General features: G+C 56.3%; 1 protein-coding gene across 2 annotated transcripts in view; it reads right to left on the reverse strand.

The window, feature by feature from the left end:
* GFRA2 (GDNF family receptor alpha 2) overlaps positions 1-11,926 on the reverse strand; it is an 85,081-nt gene extending 73,155 nt beyond the window's left edge. Inside the window, exons 1-3 of one of the 2 annotated variants that reach the window (XM_081269814.1) lie at positions 11,167-11,926; positions 5,895-6,209; positions 183-266 (exon numbers count right to left, since the gene is read on the reverse strand). In XM_081269814.1, coding sequence (XP_081125940.1) covers positions 183-266; positions 5,895-6,209; positions 11,167-11,206 — 439 coding nt within the window. In that variant the 5' untranslated portion in view covers positions 11,207-11,926. Of the gene's footprint in view, positions 1-182; positions 267-5,894; positions 6,286-11,166 lie in introns of those variants that run through there. The other variant, XM_081269813.1, reaches the window with a different exon arrangement.
* Between the last annotated feature and the right edge of the window lie 6,709 nt (positions 11,927-18,635).

The following is an 18,635-nucleotide window of genomic DNA, read 5'->3' on the forward strand; positions in this document are numbered from 1 at the left end:
GGCAAGATCCTCAAATCTCCCCTCCAGACCACCAGCGAGGGAGGTGAGCCTTCTTTACAGACCAGGAATCCAGGCTCAGGGACAGTAAGGGACATGCTGAGGAGGAACACAGCCAGGGGAGCCCAAGGCCCCTACATCCAGGCCCAGAGCTCCAGGGCCACCTCCCAGCAAGGGCCACTTACCTGAGAAGATTGAAGCAAGCCTGAAGATGTCCGAGAGGCGGGAGGTCACTGGCTCGTAGGGTGAGGCTTCGTAGAACTCCTCACCTGGAAGAGAGAACAGCATCAGACCCAGGGTGCTCCTGTCCACAGCACTTCCGGTGCCTAAACTCTGTCCAAGGACATTCCACCGTGAGGGCTAGTGGAACTGGAGAGACCGGCAGCCCTCCCTGAGTGAAAAGGGCCATGCAGGCCAGTTAGAAATGAAGCCTTCAACGTGTCAGTGGGCATATTATTTCTCTCCAAGGGTGGACCCTCCCCCAGAGCAGGCAGGTAGCACTGCCCGGCACTTCTCTCCTGTGATCTCCCCTCACAGCCAGCCCTCTCTGAAGGACTTCCAAATGCACTGGAAAGAAGGACAAAGGAAGTCAGACAATGATCCCCAGAAGGCCAAGCACAAATCATAAAATCTGAAGCCAATGGTTCAGTACCACTTCCTCATTTCACAAGAGAGGGTTCTGGGGTGGCCCAGAGAGGCAAAACCAACTGCCTGAGGTCACACAGCTTCTTATGGCAGAGCTACAACTAGAATCCAGTCTCTTGGCCCTCACTGTGGTTCTGTCCAAGTCACTCAGGAGGACAGAATTTCCTCTTTGCTTCCCCTGAGGTCATCAGAAGCATCTGGCTGGAGGGGCTGAAGGTTGTTGGGAGGGAGGCCTGACTCCCTGCTCCTGTCAGCTTGATTCCCCTCCCCACCACCACCTGCCACCTCCTCAGACCTTTCCTCAGGCTTCAGGGTGCAGAGAGCTCAGGAGGAAGACATGCCAGGAGATAAATGGCACCGGGCTGCCCCGGAGACCCCACCACCTCACGGGAATCCTGCAGCCTCTGCCAGTGCCTCTCAGGAAGGAAATACCCTCAGGAGGCCTGGGCAGGGAGGAGAAATCGATGCACACTCATTCAGACTGTGCGTGCGGTGAGGGGCAGCAGGTAGGGGCAGCCCACAGCTCACACACTGCCCCCCCACCTGGCCCAATGCCACAGGCAGGCACCCCTGCCCATGGAGAGCCCAGGTGGGGCAGCATCCAGAGGCCACCTACAGGGAGGCATACCCACCCAGAAGAGGGGCCTGGGAATGGTCCTATAGGAGGAGGCCACTCTGAGGCCAGGACTGGAGGTGCAGCTCGCCCCGTGTAGAGAGCCACTGCTGAGTCCCCAGGCTCCCAGGAGAGGGCACAGGGCCCAGCACAAGGAGGAAGCACCCCCCCTCCCGGTGAAGCAGCCTCTGCCCTGCAGCTCCCCCAGAGGAGCACCCCGCATGCTGGACAACACTAGCATGGGCAGTGGGTTTCCTCTGGAATCACTGCCTGACCCTATCCAGTCAGCTTGCTCTCCATGGACCCTGTCCAGTCCCCACCCGCTGGGCTTTCAGCCTATCAGCAGCCTGCATGATCTCCATGTCCTCCCCCACCCAGGGAACTCCCAGTGGAGGGGCCGGCAGCCATGGTTGTGTACTGAGGCCAACAAGAGCTCAGGAGTCCCTTTTATAATTAAAGTCACTGTGCCTCCCACATGCCACTCCCCAGAATGTGCTTTCCACACCTTCACTCACTCCCTCCTCTTCACTACTCTGTGAGCTAGGTACTATTGTCCCCTCTATTGCACTGACAAGGAACAAGGGACACAGGCATCCAGCAACTTGCCCAAGGTTGCTAATGCCATGCAGCTGGTAAGCAGCAGATCCAGGCTTCAAACACAGGTAGGTGGCTCCAGAAGCCAAGGGCGTCACCACCATGCACACAGCCTCCAAAATGACAGTGTGACTGAGACCAGTGGCCCTTAGCTAGCACTGATGGTGTGCTCTCCCCACCTGGGGACAGGTCAACCAGCAGCCTTGACTAAAGGGCATCCCTGAGAGAAACGGCCTCCCCAGGTCCAGTTTGGAGGGCCATCTTCTTCAAGTCCATTCATTTAAGTCGCCTGTTCCCACAGCAGAATGCACCAGTGGGAAATCCCAGGCCTGGGCCACCGATGTCAGATCCTGGGAACAGACACCTGGAAGAGCCCTCTGCTCTTCACGATCAAAGGATCCGACGACACCTTGGATCTCAGTATTGCCTTTGGAAAAGGCAAGAACCTGGTTTCAAACTCCCACGCCACCAACAGGGACAGCCCCACTGTGTAAACACTGGAGGTGGTAATGACAGAGAGGAAAGAGGCAGCAGGCCATGCCATCTCCCCCAGAGCAGTGGGAAAAGACCTGGAGAAGGGCCAGGGACCCTGGGTCCAAACCTGGGTTCCACGCCCACCTCACTGTGGCTGCCAATCAAGGGGTGGCCCAAGCCATGTCCAGGCCCTCTGCAGTTCAGACTCCGGGAGCTCTGAGGCCATCCCTTCAGAGGCCACATGCCTGCCACAACCTGCTCCCCTTCCTCCACTGCCACCGCCAGCTGTCCCCACAGGCTGAGGGCCTTGGCCAGGTACCGCGAGCTCAGCCCAGGTAGAGGGAAAAGGCAGAGCAAAGGCCTGGGGCTCCACCCATCCACACGGCCCAGAAGCCCGGAATCCACTGGAATCAGAAGGAAATACAACCTACACACACACCTCCCCTCTCTAGGAGAGTCTTGCCCTCCCCTCAGCCCAGGCCCAAGCAAGCAGGAGACTAAGTGTTCCTAAGGAGCAGGGAAGAGGTTCTTGAAGCTTCCCCAGGGAAACCTCTCTACCCCAGCTGGGAACAGTTGACTCTCAGGTAGATTCTGTCACTCAGAGGGACATGTGAATGACATATTCAAAGGCCTCTTGGCTTCCCCTGTCAACCTCGCCCAGAATGATATCTAGCCCGGAGACCCAAAAGGAGGTGACACCCCCTGGGGAGAGGAGGCAGGCTTCTGAGGAAGGGGACAAGTTGGAGGTGCTTTCCTGGATGAGTCCAAAGGAAAATCTGTCAGGGTGGACACAGGACAGGAGCCACAGCTCCTGCAGGGCCACCATCCTGTGAGGCACACAGTAGGTACTTGACAGACAGTCATTGAGTAAATGAACAAAATCACTACCTCAAGGTCCAGAACCAGAGACGGCCACCTGCAGTGAGACATTCCCAGGTCTAAAGGGTCCTGAAGACCCCACAGCAGCACCAAGGGCAGTGCGCCAGCATGGCGCCCACCACTCTCACGACACGAGGAATGCCTCCCTCTCCAGGCTCCAAAAGCACTGGCCTCCAAAGCCTGTAAAGGCGCTGAAGTCCAAAAGAGCCCCTGAGACGAGCAGGGCTTATGTGCTAAAAGCACCAGGAGGTCCCCATGCTCTTCCAGCAGTAGGGCTTCCCCTCCTCTGTCCACTCTGCAACCCCAGCACGTCCACCCAACCAGCTGCCCACTGTCCTCTAGGTTGAAAGTCAAGGCTGCCAGCAAGAAAACAAGAAGCAAAGCCACTCTACTGTTCCAGAGCCAGGAGTCTTCCTTCCAGAGTCGGGCTCTGGGCAAACAGTTCCTTGTCTCATGCACAAAGGGGACGTGCCATAGGTCAGCAGTCCCTCTTTGCTTCCTCTAGTTCCAGGGATGGAGGTTGCTAGGGAGAAGTGGCCGCCGATGCATGAGGAATTATTCTGTTGTTAATGACAGTGATATTATTCATAGCTGTATGCACTTCCTATTCCAGTGTTCAGAGTACACCTGAGCCCTCTTAGAGGCCACTCAGGGATCCCTTTTTCTCTAGCCACCACACCTGCACCTGGAATCCTCCTTCTCTTCCTGAACCCAGAGGGAGCTCCTTCCAGAGCTAAGGCTAATTCCTGGCCCTGGGCCAACCCTCTGCACCCTTTGGGGAGACCCTCCTGTCTCCACAACTGCAGTCCTACCCAAAATTTAAATTCCACCCTCTCCACCTATCTTTAAAATGTATGTACTTGTATATGTACACATACACAGGTACAGAGGTATAAATACACCAAAAATCTGAAAAAGGTTGTCCACCCCTGTTCCCATCCATGAGCTAACCAGGCTCCTGCCTGCAGCATCCACCTAAGAACCTACCCCAAGGGTGGCAGAGACAATGCACCCACCTGACCTAAAGTATGATCCACTGTTGACAGTCCTTCCTTCTGACAATGAGCCCCTGCATGCCTTCCCACTGGTCCTCTGACTTCTCCCCTGAGCCTTCTCAATTGCCCGCCCTTGAAGAGTTCCCTTCTTTGAAAGTCAGTGGGCCAACGGCCTCAGGACTCTGCCACTGCCCTCCTCCCACCATGCTTGCCCCTACTCCCTGGGTTCCAGTGAGTGCCGGAGGCTGATGCCCCCTCCTAAGTCTCTCTCCAGCCCCACCGCCTCTGCCTGTGTGGGGGATGGCCAACGAGAGAGACACGTGCCCCAAATAATCTCACCACCCCCACCGCCCTCCTCTCACTCAAGTCCTTTGCTTCTGAGGAGCCCATCACCCACCCAGTTGGCCAAGACCGGAAACCAGGTACCCCCTCGAGTTCTCTCTTCCCTCCCCCTCTCAAGGGCAATCGGTCGCCAGACCTGTTGATTCCACCTTCTGAAAAGCTCTGCCTCCCTCCTCCCCTTTCTTGCCGCTGTGGCGCTCCCCTCACATTATTCCTGGCCTGTGTCTCCTATGGCTCCTGAACAGCCCTTACCAAACCTTTGGTGACTCTCCTCACCAAAACCACAGAAGCACAGACCTGTTCATCCAGCAGTCTTCCTCCAAACCTTGTGGGGTCCCCTGCTGCCCCAGATCTATCAGATCTCGTGCTCCCTGCCCCTCCTTCTCCCCACCCTCCCCATGCCCCCCTCTACCTTGTCCCATCACGTCAGTTCTGCATGGGGTGCAGACCCTCATAGGGGTCCTGCCGGTGCTGCTCCCTCCACCCACCCACCCCACTCCTCCTACACCTTCCCCTGTGTAACCCTGACGCACTCTTCATTCTCCGCTTGGAGGCTGCCTCTCCCAGGAGGCCCTTTAGATTTTGTAATAGAGATGGCCTCCAAGGTGCTACCACTGCACCCTGTGACTTCCCGACACAGAAGCCCCCCACCCCTGACCATGAGCTCGGTGAAGGCGGAGGCCACACCAGCTCTCTCCATGATTCCCACACCCAGCAGGCAGTAAATCTCCAGTGTTCTTCCGTATACTGCTGAATCAATAAATTAAATTCCAGTCAAACCCGCCCCCTAAAACACATGCAACTTCCTCACATTCAAGTATGGAGCAAATAAGGGGTGTCACTGAGGGGGGGCTCTCAGGTTCTGCCTCCAGCAGTCTTGCCAAGGAACATAGGGCCTGCTACCCACACCTGCCTGGAGACCTGGAGAAGGTGTGCAAGTGGCCATGAGGTCCAGAAGCCCCACGAAGGCCAAACCTCCTGGGAGCAAGGCTCTGGGCCTAGCAGCAGGGGAGGTGACTGGAAAGTGGCAGGCCAGCAACATGTGACTCACCGTGCCCCTCTCCTGGCTGTCACTTCTTCATCTTGGCACCTCTTGCCTCAACTTCTCACTAAAAAGGGGCCACTGCACACTGTCCTTGCTTGAGTCCCCCTCCTGCCCTTCCTCTGTCCCTCCAGCTCCCCATTCTCTTCCACCTCCTCCTCCGCTGGCACCCTTGCCCTCCTAAGTGGGGTGCCTACTTCCTCTGAGGTCTCCGCTCTGCTGGTGGGCAGACATAGGGTGGGCCCACTGGTCCTTCACCAAGCCCCCGAGTCCCTGGCCCACCACACGCCCTCCCTGGGGCCCAGGGCCTCACCTTCGGTCAGCCCCAGGTGGATGCTCCAGTAGATCTGCAGGCACTGCAGCTCCTTCTTCATGCCGCGCTTGCAGCGGCAGTCGTAGAGCGGGCTCTCCTGCAAGACCTCCAGGGCCGCCTGGCACTCCCGGTTGGCCAGCATGGTGTTGCGGTCCCGGCCGGCCAGGCACTGCCGCAGCGTGCGGTAGCGGGAGCTGCAGTTGGATTCCGCCGCACACAGCTCATTGGCCCGGACACAGTCCACTGGGGGGCGCCAGCCGTGGAGCTCGGGGCCCTGCAGGGAGGAAGGGCTGGCCAAAGAGCGGAGGGTCTCGTCTAGTTGGTGGGGAGGGAAGACAAGCATGAATGAAGGCCACCACAATCTCTGACTCGACATGCAGGCCTGGACTTGGGCCCTCCTGGGGACCGCTGGCCCATCTACACCAAAGCACACCAAGGCCAACTCAGCGGAACAGCCCTCCTCAGACCCAAGGGTTTCAGGCCATCATTCTCCCTGGTTCCAGGATGGGCACTGTGTTCGTCCTCAGCACAGGCCCTGGGCCTGGGAGCCAGGCTCAGGACCAAAGGCAGTCCAAGACGCCACAGGTCCAGAGAGACTGTCACCACCTGAGCTTTTTGGGGTGCAGAGGAATTTCACCTGAACTTCACCCAGGACCCCTACAAACTTCTAGCCACAGGCCCATCCAAGCACTGTGCTAAGCCTGGAAAGTACCAGAAAGTCATGACTCTCAGAACCTCTCGGGGCCTTATCCACACTCTGTGGTTCACCACCCCCATCTTACTCTAGGGAAACTGAGGCCCAAGAAGGGAGACGCCAACTCCAGATCACGCAAAGAGGTAGGAACGGCCCCTCTAATACTAGTCTCCTCACTCTGAGTTGCTAGACTTTGTGAGAAGCGAGAATAGACCAGCCTAACTAACCCTGTGGTGGAGGCTGTCCAAGGAAGAGCACCCCCTTTGGACCCAGCGCCCCAAGGCTTCTAGTCCAACTTCCAACCAGACGGAGGTCTGAAAACCTCCCTGACACTATCAATATCCACCCAACCCCTCCAAAAGAACAGGCTAGGTGAGCCAAGAAGCAACCACCCCTCCGTTCCCCAGCCCTGCACCTGCCTCTCCCACCTCCAACTCTGCTTCTCTTGCTCTCTGCCTCCTCGCAGCCTCATCACCTTCTCTCTTGGAGTACCTGGCTTTCTCACCTCCTTCTCTCTCTCTTGCCTTTCTTTCCTCTCCTCTCCTCACTCCCCTGAAGCCCTCTCCACTTCTTTTTTTTTTTTGTCTTCCTTTCAAAATCCAAATAATAAATCAATTGAAAAAAGGATGGAACTTCCCTCCTTCAGGCCCTGACTGGCAGATTGAGCCTTGCTTCTCCAAAACTGAACCACCACCCATCAGTCCACCCTCTGTCCCTATCCCCAGTGCCCTCATATGGGAGGAAACTGGGGAAGAAGATTTAGAGGTAACAGGCAGGGAGAGGCTGGCCTGTCCCTTTCAAAACCAAGCTTCCAAAATGGTTCCCTCCATTTGTGGACATCTTCCCACCTCCCTGTCCTTGCTAAGCCCCTAACTCCAGACTCTGCCCCAGAAAAGCCCTATACCATGGTCAGAGCCACCACTGCTTTTTCCAAGGCCCAAAGAATAATTTTGGAGGCTTCTCCACTCCTTTCCACCCCAAAATATAATAAAATCCTGGGTCATTACCCCCCCCCTCAGAATACTGCATAATCCCCCCTCCCTGCCCAAAGCAGCCACTCTTCCAGCCTTCCCCCTAGGAGGCCCTGCTCAGGGGGGAGCTATTGCAGGGGGACAGCGACACCTAGAGGCAGATCACTGCACAGCAAGCCTGTCACTCCCCAGAGCCAAGAGGGAAAAGGAATCACTCCCAGAGGACCAGGATCAGGAGGCCTACCCCATAAGGAGACAGTGGAGGAGAGGAACAGGGGCAGGCAGGGCTGCAGAAGGCCTCAGGGACCCGAGCAAAAGATGCTTCCTTCTCACACTGACCACACCTCAGCCCCAGAAACGGAAGAGCTGTGGCCACACTGAGACAAGAACCTAACAGAAGCCAGTGCAGAGTGGGAGGTACAGCAGCGGGATCAGCCCAGGCACCAGCTAGAGACGTGTCCTCCACACCAGCTGAGGTGGCATCTTTCCTTCTCAGCTTCAGCAGATTCCTACATCCTTGAGCGGGACCCGGGTGCCTCTGGGCCACCAGGAGCAGCTGAGCCAACCCCACCACCACCACCTGCACCTGCTGCCCCCTCCTGGCCTGGGATCTCCACTGACTTTTCCCCAGTGTTCCCGTGGGTGGTTCATCTTTCACCTGACTACACCGCCCCAGGGGTACTAAGAAAGGGGCGTCCTGGTATCCTCAGCCTTCAGTCAGCTCAGAATCCGCAGCAGGCTTAAAAATCAATATATTAGTCTCAGGAACTGGGCCACTAAGAACACGCACCCCACCTGTCCTGCATGTGGGGCCACAAGCCACAGTGAATGGTCTCTACACAATCCTCGGGAGGTTCCCATTCCAAAAGCAAGGGCCCCTGGGATGGGGGCAGGGGCACATTCTGCAAAGGACTGATCCTTTCACCAACTGTCCCTTATTCTTCACGACCCCCAGAACCAACCAAGCCCAGCCAGAGAAGGGAATTGGGGCCACCCAGAACCTTCCACCAGGAATCTTAGGAGAAGAAAGGGCAGAGGTATCCTGGGGATGTCTCTAAACCCTAGATGGGGGAAAGTGGGATCCATCAAGAGACATGTGGAGCAGCTTCCAGAAACATGGGGGGGATCAAGAGACCACACAACTGACCTCCTAAATTCAATGTCCCCCCAAAGAGCCAGATGTGTGCTGAATGCCACTCAGGAGTGAGCCTCTGGCCACCCCTCCCCAACCACTCTCCTTATCACACTGTCTCCCTCTATACCAGCACAGGAGGTTAGCATGGCTGGGCAAAAAAAGGCCTCCCTCTCCACCACAGGCCTCTGCCCCAGACCTCACACAGATCCTTGGGCCCTTGCTCCAGGAGCACCCTTCAGCACATCCTCAGCCTAAACTGCCTACTAAGTCAAGTTTCTGAAAACCCTCTGCCCTGAGCACAATTTCCAACCAATCCCCAACTACAATCTTCTTGCCAGGAAAAGGACCCTAAGGCTAAAGTGTCCTTACCACCACCCCAGCCCATCCTTTTGGGAGCCCCTCAATATCCTGAGGCTACTCAGCTAAGCCCTCAGCCCAGCTTTGGAAGAGGACTCCTCAAGGGATAGAAAACTGAAGGGCTGTGACCCAGGGAGATGGTGACCACCTTCTCCCCTCCTGGTCTTGAACCCTCCCACTCAGTGCCTAGGTTGCAGACACCTGCTGGGCACCTCTGCCTATAAACCACACACACCTTCACACACACACACCCACTGTGAGCAGGATCCCTAATGCCACTTCTGGGAAGGAGACGAGAGCTGACTCTTCAGCTTCCTCAGCTGGGGACACACATAGGGGTTTGGGCCTGGAGAGGGTTGCTCTCCTCCACCACCAGCCTTCAGAAGGTGCCCACACCTGGGAGCTCTGTGGCCTGGGGGTGCACAGCTCAGCAGCAGGCAATCTGGCTGTTTTGACCGAAATACAATTTTCTTTTCTTCTTCGCCCTGATCATTCTAAGCCCCAGAAAGCTGTGTTTTCAAACCAGCAATGGGAGAAAAGGTCAGGTTTTATAACAGTCCCTTCAGAATGAGAGTCCACTTCCAAAGGATTGCCAGGAAGGACTGCAGGATGGCAATGGGCCCGAGCACCTTCCCCGCTTCCTTGCTCTGCCCCTCCCACCCCAGAGAGAAGTCACCACAGGCTTAGGGAGGCAGACAGTAAGGGCCACACCCCAGGGCAGTGCCAGCCCCCTGGGGAACTCCTGCCTTGACCCAGCCAACATTACTCCCATTGACTCCAAAGCCCAATCCCAATTTATAAGGCACTTCTTGGGCCTCACACATCTCTCTGTAACCAGCATCTACCTTCCAATCTGGGCCTTCCCAGAGCCCTCGTGCTGGAGGGAAAGGGCACACCCATGACCCCACCAAGGCAGCCTGGCTCCCACTCCCACACAGCAAGCAGTGTGACTGGAACAACACACTGAGGCCGAAATGTGCCCCTATGTCCACACACACACACTCTCTCTCTCTCTCTCTCTCTCTCTCTCTCTCTCTCACACACACACACACACACACACACACACACCAGGCTCTCCATGGAGCACACATCCCTGACCCGCAGCCCTGCCTAGGACTCCTGATGAGCACTTGGCCTTGCAAACACCTTCTTTTCCTCCACTGCACCCAGAAATGGCCTTCTTTAGACCAGTTACCCCAGCAGCTGAGATTTCACATGGCATAAAAGGGGCAGAGATGTGGGAAAGAAACTGCTGGGATTGGGGTGGGGATCCAGGCAGTCTGTCCTCCTGTCCTGGAGGGATGGGGCTTACAAAATAAACAGTGGTCTTTGTTCAGATGCCTTTTCTTCCCTCCCCCACATCCCCACCCCTTACCTTCTTCATCTGAAGAAGCAAACTTTGGCCTCCTCCCTCCCTCCCTCTCTCCCCAGCCACTGGGCCCTGAGCCCCAGAGGTGCAGCAGGGGAGGCCTTAGGGCTCTCACTATCCTCTGCTCCCACCCACCCTTCTGACTGGGGTCTGGGCAAAGGATAAGGAGAAACTTGCAAAGTGTTTCAGGGCTGAGGAGGTAGGGTGCATTTGCAGAGCTTGATTGGCAGGTGGGGAGTGACTGCCAGGGCTCCCCATAGATGTCCAACTGGGAGCTCCAGCAGAAACCCTGACCCTCCACTTCGGGAGCAGATCTGGAAAGGTGAAACTGGCATTTCTGTCTCTTTCTCTCAGCCACCAGCCTCTCCTCTCCCTGCTCTCTTCCAGATCAAGAGTTGGAATTATTTTTTTTTTCTTAAGTTGCTGCAATTTGAACCCATTATTGTGAGGGAAATGAGTGCCATCACGGCATGCGAGAGTGAATATGGATGGGGATGGTTTGGATGTTCTAAGTCTCCTTCCCAATCCCCCCTTGCAGTCAGCGGTGGCTGGGGTCCCTCCGCCCGCGTCCACGCCGCCCAGCCTGCCGGTTCGCTGGTGCCCGGGCCGGGCTCGCCCCGCGGCGCGCTCTCTCCGCCAGTCTCCCGTGGCGCCCCGCTCGCCCGCCCCCCTCCCCGGCTTCTCTCCGGCGCCCGAATGCGCGGCCTCGCGCTGCCCCCCCAGGCTCGCCGCCCGCAGGTACTCACCTAAAAAGAAGAAGAGGCAGAAGGCGTTTGCCAAGATCATGTTAAATAAATCCCACAGTTTTTTTTTTTTTTGTCTTTCTCCCTTGGGTGGAAAAAAAAAACAAAAATGAAATAAAATAATACTAGCCAAGCAGTGATAATCAGCCCCAAATCCAATGCGGAGATCCCAGCTAGTCCGCCCGATGAGGATCCAGAGTCTTGCGATTCTCGCCTCTGGCTGGAGGGGGTGGGGTGGGAGGCGGGCGGTGGGCTGCCTCTTGACGCCCCCTTTGCCCACCGAAATCAAACACACACGTAGCAATGAGTCTGGCCGCTTTATAAGCCAACAGCCAGGTCCTGAGGTCAGCCCTCCCCTCCGCTCGTCCGGGAAGGCGCGAGTCCCCGCGGGTCCAATTCCCCTGCGCTTCCCAAGAGGGGACTGGAGAGGTGGGGGCGAGGCGATTCGAGAGTGGAGGGCTGGTAGGAAGCGGCGAGGGAGGGAGTCAGAATAAATGCAAATAGGAAAGAAATCCACCGACGGGTGTGAGTGCCCAGGAACGATCCAGTCGGAGCTTCGAGGACAGAAGAGCCGAGTCGCTTCTTTCGCACCAAGACGAAGAAAAGATTCAAAAAAATCTTCTCCCGCTACCCCTTTCTCGGCTCACTTTTTTTCTAATGGAATTCCAGTGGCCGTGTGTCTCTGCGTGCGTGTGTCTTTCCTTTCCCTCCCTCTCCTCTCCTCTCCCTCGCTCTCGCTCTTTGCTCTCGCTCTCTCCAGCTCTCCCTCGCTCTCCTCTCTCCCTCCCTTCTCCCTCTCTCCCTGCTCCTCCCTCCGCCCGCCCCCTCCCCCTTCGCGGCTCCCTCGCCGCGGCTCTCGCGCCCGCGCCCCTCTCCTCCGCCCGGGGCTCGGCGCTTGGGCTCCCAGGCGGCTGGCGGCGCTGGGCGCGGGAGCGCGGCGGAGCAGCGACACTCTGCAGCGGCGGCGGCGACACGGCGGTGGCGTTGGCGCCGAGGAACGCTGGCCGAGGGGAGAGCTCCGCCGCTGTCTCCCTTTGCTCAGCCGCCCGCCCTTCCCCGGACTGACCTGCTGCCTTGGCCGGAAACTGGCCGGCTCCCTGGGCGACAGCTCCTGCTCAAACCCACCGAAGCTCCAAGCCCTCCTCCTCTACCCGCAGAGCCCCCTCCCGCCGCGGGCGGGCTCGCCCTCCAACCCCCACTGCCACTGCCACTGTCCCCGGACCCTCGGCCGCCGGGTCGCGGAGGCCTGTGGAGGCTGAGCGAAGTGGGAGGGCGCGGGTCCGGGACGCCGAGCCATCCCGGAGGCCTGAGGGCAGGGCGCCAGAAAAACCCCGGCCAAGCGGTCTGGTCGGGAAGGGGGCTCCTCCCTCCGCGGGCTGATGTGTCCCTCTATGCGGGCAGCCAAAGCGGAGCGTCTACCAGGTGGTGCAAAGGAACAGAAGGACGCCCTCCCGCGCCAGCGCCCCAAGCCGGGGAGCCCCGGTGCAGCGTGTCTGCCCAGCCTAGCCCCGCGCGCCCATACACGTGTGCTTTCCACGCGGAGCTCGAGAACTTTCCCCGCACACCGCGGCGCTTGTACCCCGCACGCCCCAGCTTCTCAGCCCTTCGAGACGTCCCTTTCCCCGTTGGTCTCCCCTCCTCCGGAACCGGGAAAAGGCTGCGGTGCCTGGGCGCCCTGGCCGCCTCCACCGAGGCCTGAGAACCTGCCCAAACGGCGCCGAAAGAATCGGGCGGGGATTCGCATCCCACCGCAGCGGGAGCGCCCGGAGACCAACCCGGGCAGGGGCTCCGCTCCAGGTTCCGCGGCCACCGCCCCCCGCACTCGGCCCGCCGGACTCCCGGGAGCTGGTCCCGAAACGGCTGGCAGCTCCCGGCTCCCGAGGCTCCGGTTGGGGACCCCATCCCCCAGCCGGGAAGGGGCCAACTGATTAATCCATCTGTCGGTGGACCGGGCTCACCGGCGTGTTTTAGTCACGGAATTTACAATAAACGCCCAGAAGCACCGAAAAGAAAGCGTCTGGCTGGGAAAGGGTTGAAGAAGTGAGGCTGCTGACATGTTCCGGCAAGACCAGACGGGGAGAGGCGGCGGGGCTGCAGACACACGGTGCACACGCCGTGGCGCGCACGGGAGCACACACCCACACACCCCGGGCACCCCAGTTTCACACTGCCTCCTGACACACCCTCAGCTGTGTTAGAGCTGCCCCGAGTCCCTGGGCTTCCGCGCGCACATTCCTTGCTAGCAGCTCCGTGCGCGCAGAAGCGAGATGCTGGGGTGGGGTATGTGTAGTGCCTCGTAAACTTTCTGCGCTGCCCAAAACCGGATCTGGACTGCATCTAAGGTGTATTTGGGAGTGCCAGTGAAGGCATATTAAAAAAAAAATGCTAGACTCGACTTTGCGCGAAGGGAGGGGTCACCCACGAAAGCAGCAGCCTTAGCTAGTGGGAAAGCTAGAGGGAGCAACTTCCATCTTGTGGATTTAGGCGGGAATGCGACTTCCCCGGAGCGCAGGGTGCTGGTCTCCTCCGAATGCCCCTTTCATTTGGCCTATTGTGGGGCAATGGCCCTCGACCTTGCATCGTCTCCCTTGCCAGTGAGTAGTGTCTCCTACAGACGCCTCTCTAGCGGGGTAGTGGAGGGTACAGGCAGAGGGCCTCCGGAACTGGAGGCCCTTAAAGATTCCCCGTCAATCCTCAAGCTGCTCAAGTTCTAGGAAATGACTTAGCACCTGACAAGGTCTCCTAGCTTCCTTCCAAAACATCAGGGAACTTAAGGAACTGGTTTCAGACAAGTGCAGGTAAAATGATGAAAAGTGACAGGAGTCACACAGCCGGGGAGCCTTGGACCACAGGCTGGGAGCTAAAAAGTACTTCCTCCCATCCCTACTTTCCGAGGCCTTCAGGAGTTCCAGTCACCGCCTCCAACATCCATTTGTATGCCACACTGGCATTTCTTAGACACCCTCCAGACTCCAAAATTACAGTTCAGCATCTCTCTCTCTCTCTGTTTCCCCCTGGATGGGGGAAAACTATATATTTAAAAGAAAGTAAAATCATGTACACATATGTGTGTGTTTGTATGTATGTGTGTGCATGCGTTTATGTGTCTCCCAGCTAAGTATAAGGAGGAAAACTCTGAAGGACATGAGGGTTCTGCCCGCCACTTCCAGTGAAGTGGGCTGAGACAGCAGCAATGGACACCCAGGGGTGGCGTCCAGAGTTCCTATGGGGACAGACACAGGGGGACTCTGGTAGCAGGGGGTAGTAGCTGGGACCCTTCAGGAACTCAGGACCACTCTGTCTGTGGCACTCTGGCCTTGGACTCCCTCCTCCCTTCTGTCTGCTCAGGGGTCTCACACCCTCTGCCAACCCCAGTCCTCAACCTGAGCTGCTTTTAGATATGGTATAGTCCGTGTATCACACCATTATTTCCTGAGCATCTCCTATGTGTAAGAGCCACCTCCTGAACTTTTCTGAACCTCAGTTATCTCATCTACAAAATGGGGTTTTTAAAAACAACAACCTTGGGCTGGGGTTGTGGGTCAGTGGTAGAGAGATCGCCTAGCACGTGCGAGGCCCTGGGTTTGATCCTCAGCACCACATAAAAAAATAAATAGAATAAAGGTATTGTGTCCAACTACAACTAAAAAATAAATATTTTTTAAAAAAGAACACCAACCTTGATGAAATCAAAAGAGACACTGAACACAAAGCAGCTAGTAGAATTCTTCACAGATGTTCATTCACCCTTTCTTCAGGGGGTCTGGGAGAAAGAGGGACCTTTGACAGGCAATAAAAAACAGCCAGGGTTCAAGAGAAATTTAAAAAAAAAAAAAGAAGAAGTTGCTAGAAGATAGAAGGAGCTCTTACAAGAAGGAGTCATGGGGGAAGGACATTGTTCCTCAAGAGATGACAACATAAGCCCTGAGGATACCTCACACACCCTCCTTACCTGCATCCCTCCTTCAGCAAGTATAAGCCCAGCCCAGCCGCTCCACTCGGGGGAAAGGGTATAGCCCACCCCTGAACACCCACACATGTGTAGACATGTGTTGACCTTACAGTGTAGCCACCTGCTCAGTGACCGGAATCTCATCACTGTATTTACTTTATTGGAAAGAAGAAGGCTGTGAGTTCCCTTGCCCCAGAGATAAAATTCAAGAATGAAAAGAAAACAGTGTCTTACCGTCCTGAGAAGCCATCAGGAACCACAAAGCTGGTAAGGGAGAGGTGTCCATAGCCATGGGACAGCAGCCCGACCCAGGGCATCCCACCACCAGTCAACTAGCACAAATTTATTGAACGTCTTCTCTGTGCTCAGCATGACGCCAAAGGCTGTAGGGAATAGGGACAGGGTGCCCTTGCCACGGAAGCATCTATTGATGGAGTTAAATCATGCACCCACGAAAAGAAAGTGAGCAACCCAAAACTTGCTGCTGTGGGAAGTGGGTTCACTCTGGACCTGGAAGCATGAGTGGAATTTAGCAGAGCATGAGGACATTCCAGGCAAGGGTACTGCCTCACCAAGGCAACCGTGGGGAGGAAGGTTTGAGGAACATCCCATAGTTGGGAAGAGCCAAGGGCACATGTAGGAAAAGCCTAGTGGGAGAACATCTGGAAGGTCCACCTGAGATGCACAGTGGGGGACCAAGCACTGCAGGCTTCAGACTTGGGCCACCAGGAGTCAAGGAAGGTGCTTTGAGCAAATGAGTGAAATGGTTTTGCCAAGATGAGTCTGACAGTCTTGTGAAGGATGGAGACCAGAGATCAGTTGGGAGTTGATTGTAACAGTCCAAGCCTGAGGTAATGAGGCCCCCAAACAGGAGGCAGCAATGAGCATGGACAGGAAGAGATGCCTGTTAGAGGCACTGCATTGAAAGATGAACCAGCAGGGTGTCGCTAACGACTGAACACGGAGAAGAGGGGAGGAAAACGGCCCTTCAGTTCATATAAGGACCAGGCCAGGATAGAAAGACCAGCCCTGACAGTTGAGGCTTTGCCACTGGGAAAAATAAATAGCCAAAATTGTGGCAAAATACATGTAGATCCTCCTTTAATTCTTATAACAAGATGGGAACTAGGTATGACATACCCATTTTATACATGAGAAAACAGAGTCAAGAGAAGTGATTTAACTCACCTAAGGTCATATTCTAAACAGTCAAATTAGGATTCAAACTCAGGCAGTCGAGATCGAACCTCCTGCATTGGTCAGTTCCGCACTACATGTAAATAAGCAAAGTGACAGCTCTCCAGGCCTGTCCATTTCACATCTGCCTTAAGAACATCTGAGATGACCCCTGCCTTCCAGCCCTGTCTAGCAACGGGGTGAAAAACTCCTGAGAATCAAAATTCCTTTCTTTCTCTCTCCTTTTGGCTTTTTCTGGCCTCATCCTTAGAGTTCAAGTCTGGAGACCAGAAGGGGTCCTGTGTGCATGGCCCAGCTTCACATTGCCCAGCTCTGCAGCCCAGGCCTGCAGCATCCTGGACTTTCCCAGACCATTTCCAGGTTCTTGTCTCCCTCTAATGGCTCTCTTGCCATCATTTCCTTGACACAGGACCACTTTTAATCCTTGAGGCCAGTTCAGAAAGAGCAAGCTAGTGTGGGAATGGAGATCAGCAAGGATTTAACTAATCTATCTGATTCCCAAAGAGTGAACAGAGCTGCTGGGGTGGGGCAGGGGGTGAGACAGGGTGAGAAGGGAAGAAATGCACGCGGCACTCAGGGGCATTGATTTCTCTAATTGATTTTGGTCAATGTTCTCAGTGCTTCAGCATCCCCTTTAGATGGAGGCACAGGCAGGAGGTGGGGTATCTGGCTTTACTAAGCCTCTCCCCAGGGCCCCAGAGACATCTTTGCAGCCCCACCCATCCTGGGGAGCCCCTAAGCTCCAGGGTAGCCCATTAGAAGAGGAGGAAGCAGCTTAGAGGGGAGGAGAGGGATACAGATGGGAAGCAGCTGGACAGAAAGCCATCAATACCACCTGAGGTGAGTACAGCACCCCACAGCTGCACAAAGCTCACCTTCACCGTCTCGTGTCCTCACAAGATCCCCAGCAGGAAGTTGTGACCACAGTAGCTTCCCTTCTAAGTGAACAAACTCAGGCTCAAAGATGGCCATGGTCGTGTTAGGACCAGCAAATGGCAGAGCCAGGACTCAAAAAGGATCCTTACTGGGCCAGTGAGCTTCCTGCACCCCTCCTGGAAGTGGAAAGGGAAGATGAAGAGGGCAGGAAGCATCCACCCGGCTGCAGTGCCCACACCAGGGAGCTGTGGTGGGCAGGGAGAAGGCACCCAAGGTTGTTTGGGGCATGGGAAGAGGTATTGTTCTGAATCTCTCTTTCACCAGACATCCCAGACTTCTAGAGAGGACCACAATCCCAGACCTCACCTGTCCCTTCACACCTCCCCACAGCAGCAGGGTTGAGCTGCTAAATGGCCCTTCTGTCACACTATTGTAAGCCTACACTAGCTCAGCTCATGGCCTAGCCTCCCCCACTGCCTGACCACATTGCTCCATCTGTGGTTGGCACCGTTCTGACCACGCCCAGCCTTGTCCTGGTGCCAGTGTGTGCTTGGCAGCCCCCAGCTGCCTGGTACAACCCCACGGCCTCTCTCCTGAGCACACACACCCTCCCCAGCTCTTGGCACTGGCCATCTGCCAGGTTACTCAAGGTCAAGAAGAACCAAGGGAGAGGGGCAGGGACTGCTTCTGCCAAGCTGCAGGGAGAAGGCTCCCGCTGCCTGGCACCTCCCAGGAGAGCTCTCAGGCCCAGCAGCCCCCCACTGAGGCCATGTCTTTATTTAGCCGGCCCTGGAAGGTGGGTGGACTATCAGTGCCTGGTCTGAGATGGACTGTCCATCTCCAGGCCTGGAAGGCTGCTCATGAGGGGTTTTGAACAGAAAAAGGGACCAGTGTCTCTAAACGGTTGTGCCTTCCCTGGGCCCAAGGTGGAGTTGGCCAAATGAGCACACTTACCTGCAATGCCTGCCCCATCACCCTGACCTCTTGCTCTGGAGTCTTCCTTTCCCATCATTCAGAACTTTCTCACCTTACCCTGCGGTCTCTGGGTCCAAGCGCTTTCCTGCTGTCTGGTCACTCTCATCAGAGTAGGAAATCCGGGGGAGGGGCAAAGTTTAACCTGAAAGAATGAATCACTAATGGTAGAATTTTGACCATCATCTGCCCTAGACTCTTAGGGCTGGAAGGAATCTTCCATGGAGACAATTACAAACACCTCCAAAAATCTGTCACGGGGGTGAGTATCCCAGAATTTCCTCAGATTGCATGCACCCTGGGGCAGACAGCTATCGGCCAACCTCCCCAGGTGCTGGCCGGGTGTGGATGCCATCTGCTTTCAGCAGGGCAGACAGAGGCCTGCTCCTATCCCCTCCCACTCCCAGTCCAAGTCACTGTATTCACATGGTGGGCCCCAGGTGGGCATCCATGGAGGAAAGGCACCTGCTGCTCC

Source organism: Spermophilus citellus (genome assembly GCF_964194105.1).
Source record: "Spermophilus citellus genome assembly, chromosome: 16".
Taxonomy (NCBI): domain Eukaryota; kingdom Metazoa; phylum Chordata; class Mammalia; order Rodentia; family Sciuridae; genus Spermophilus; species Spermophilus citellus.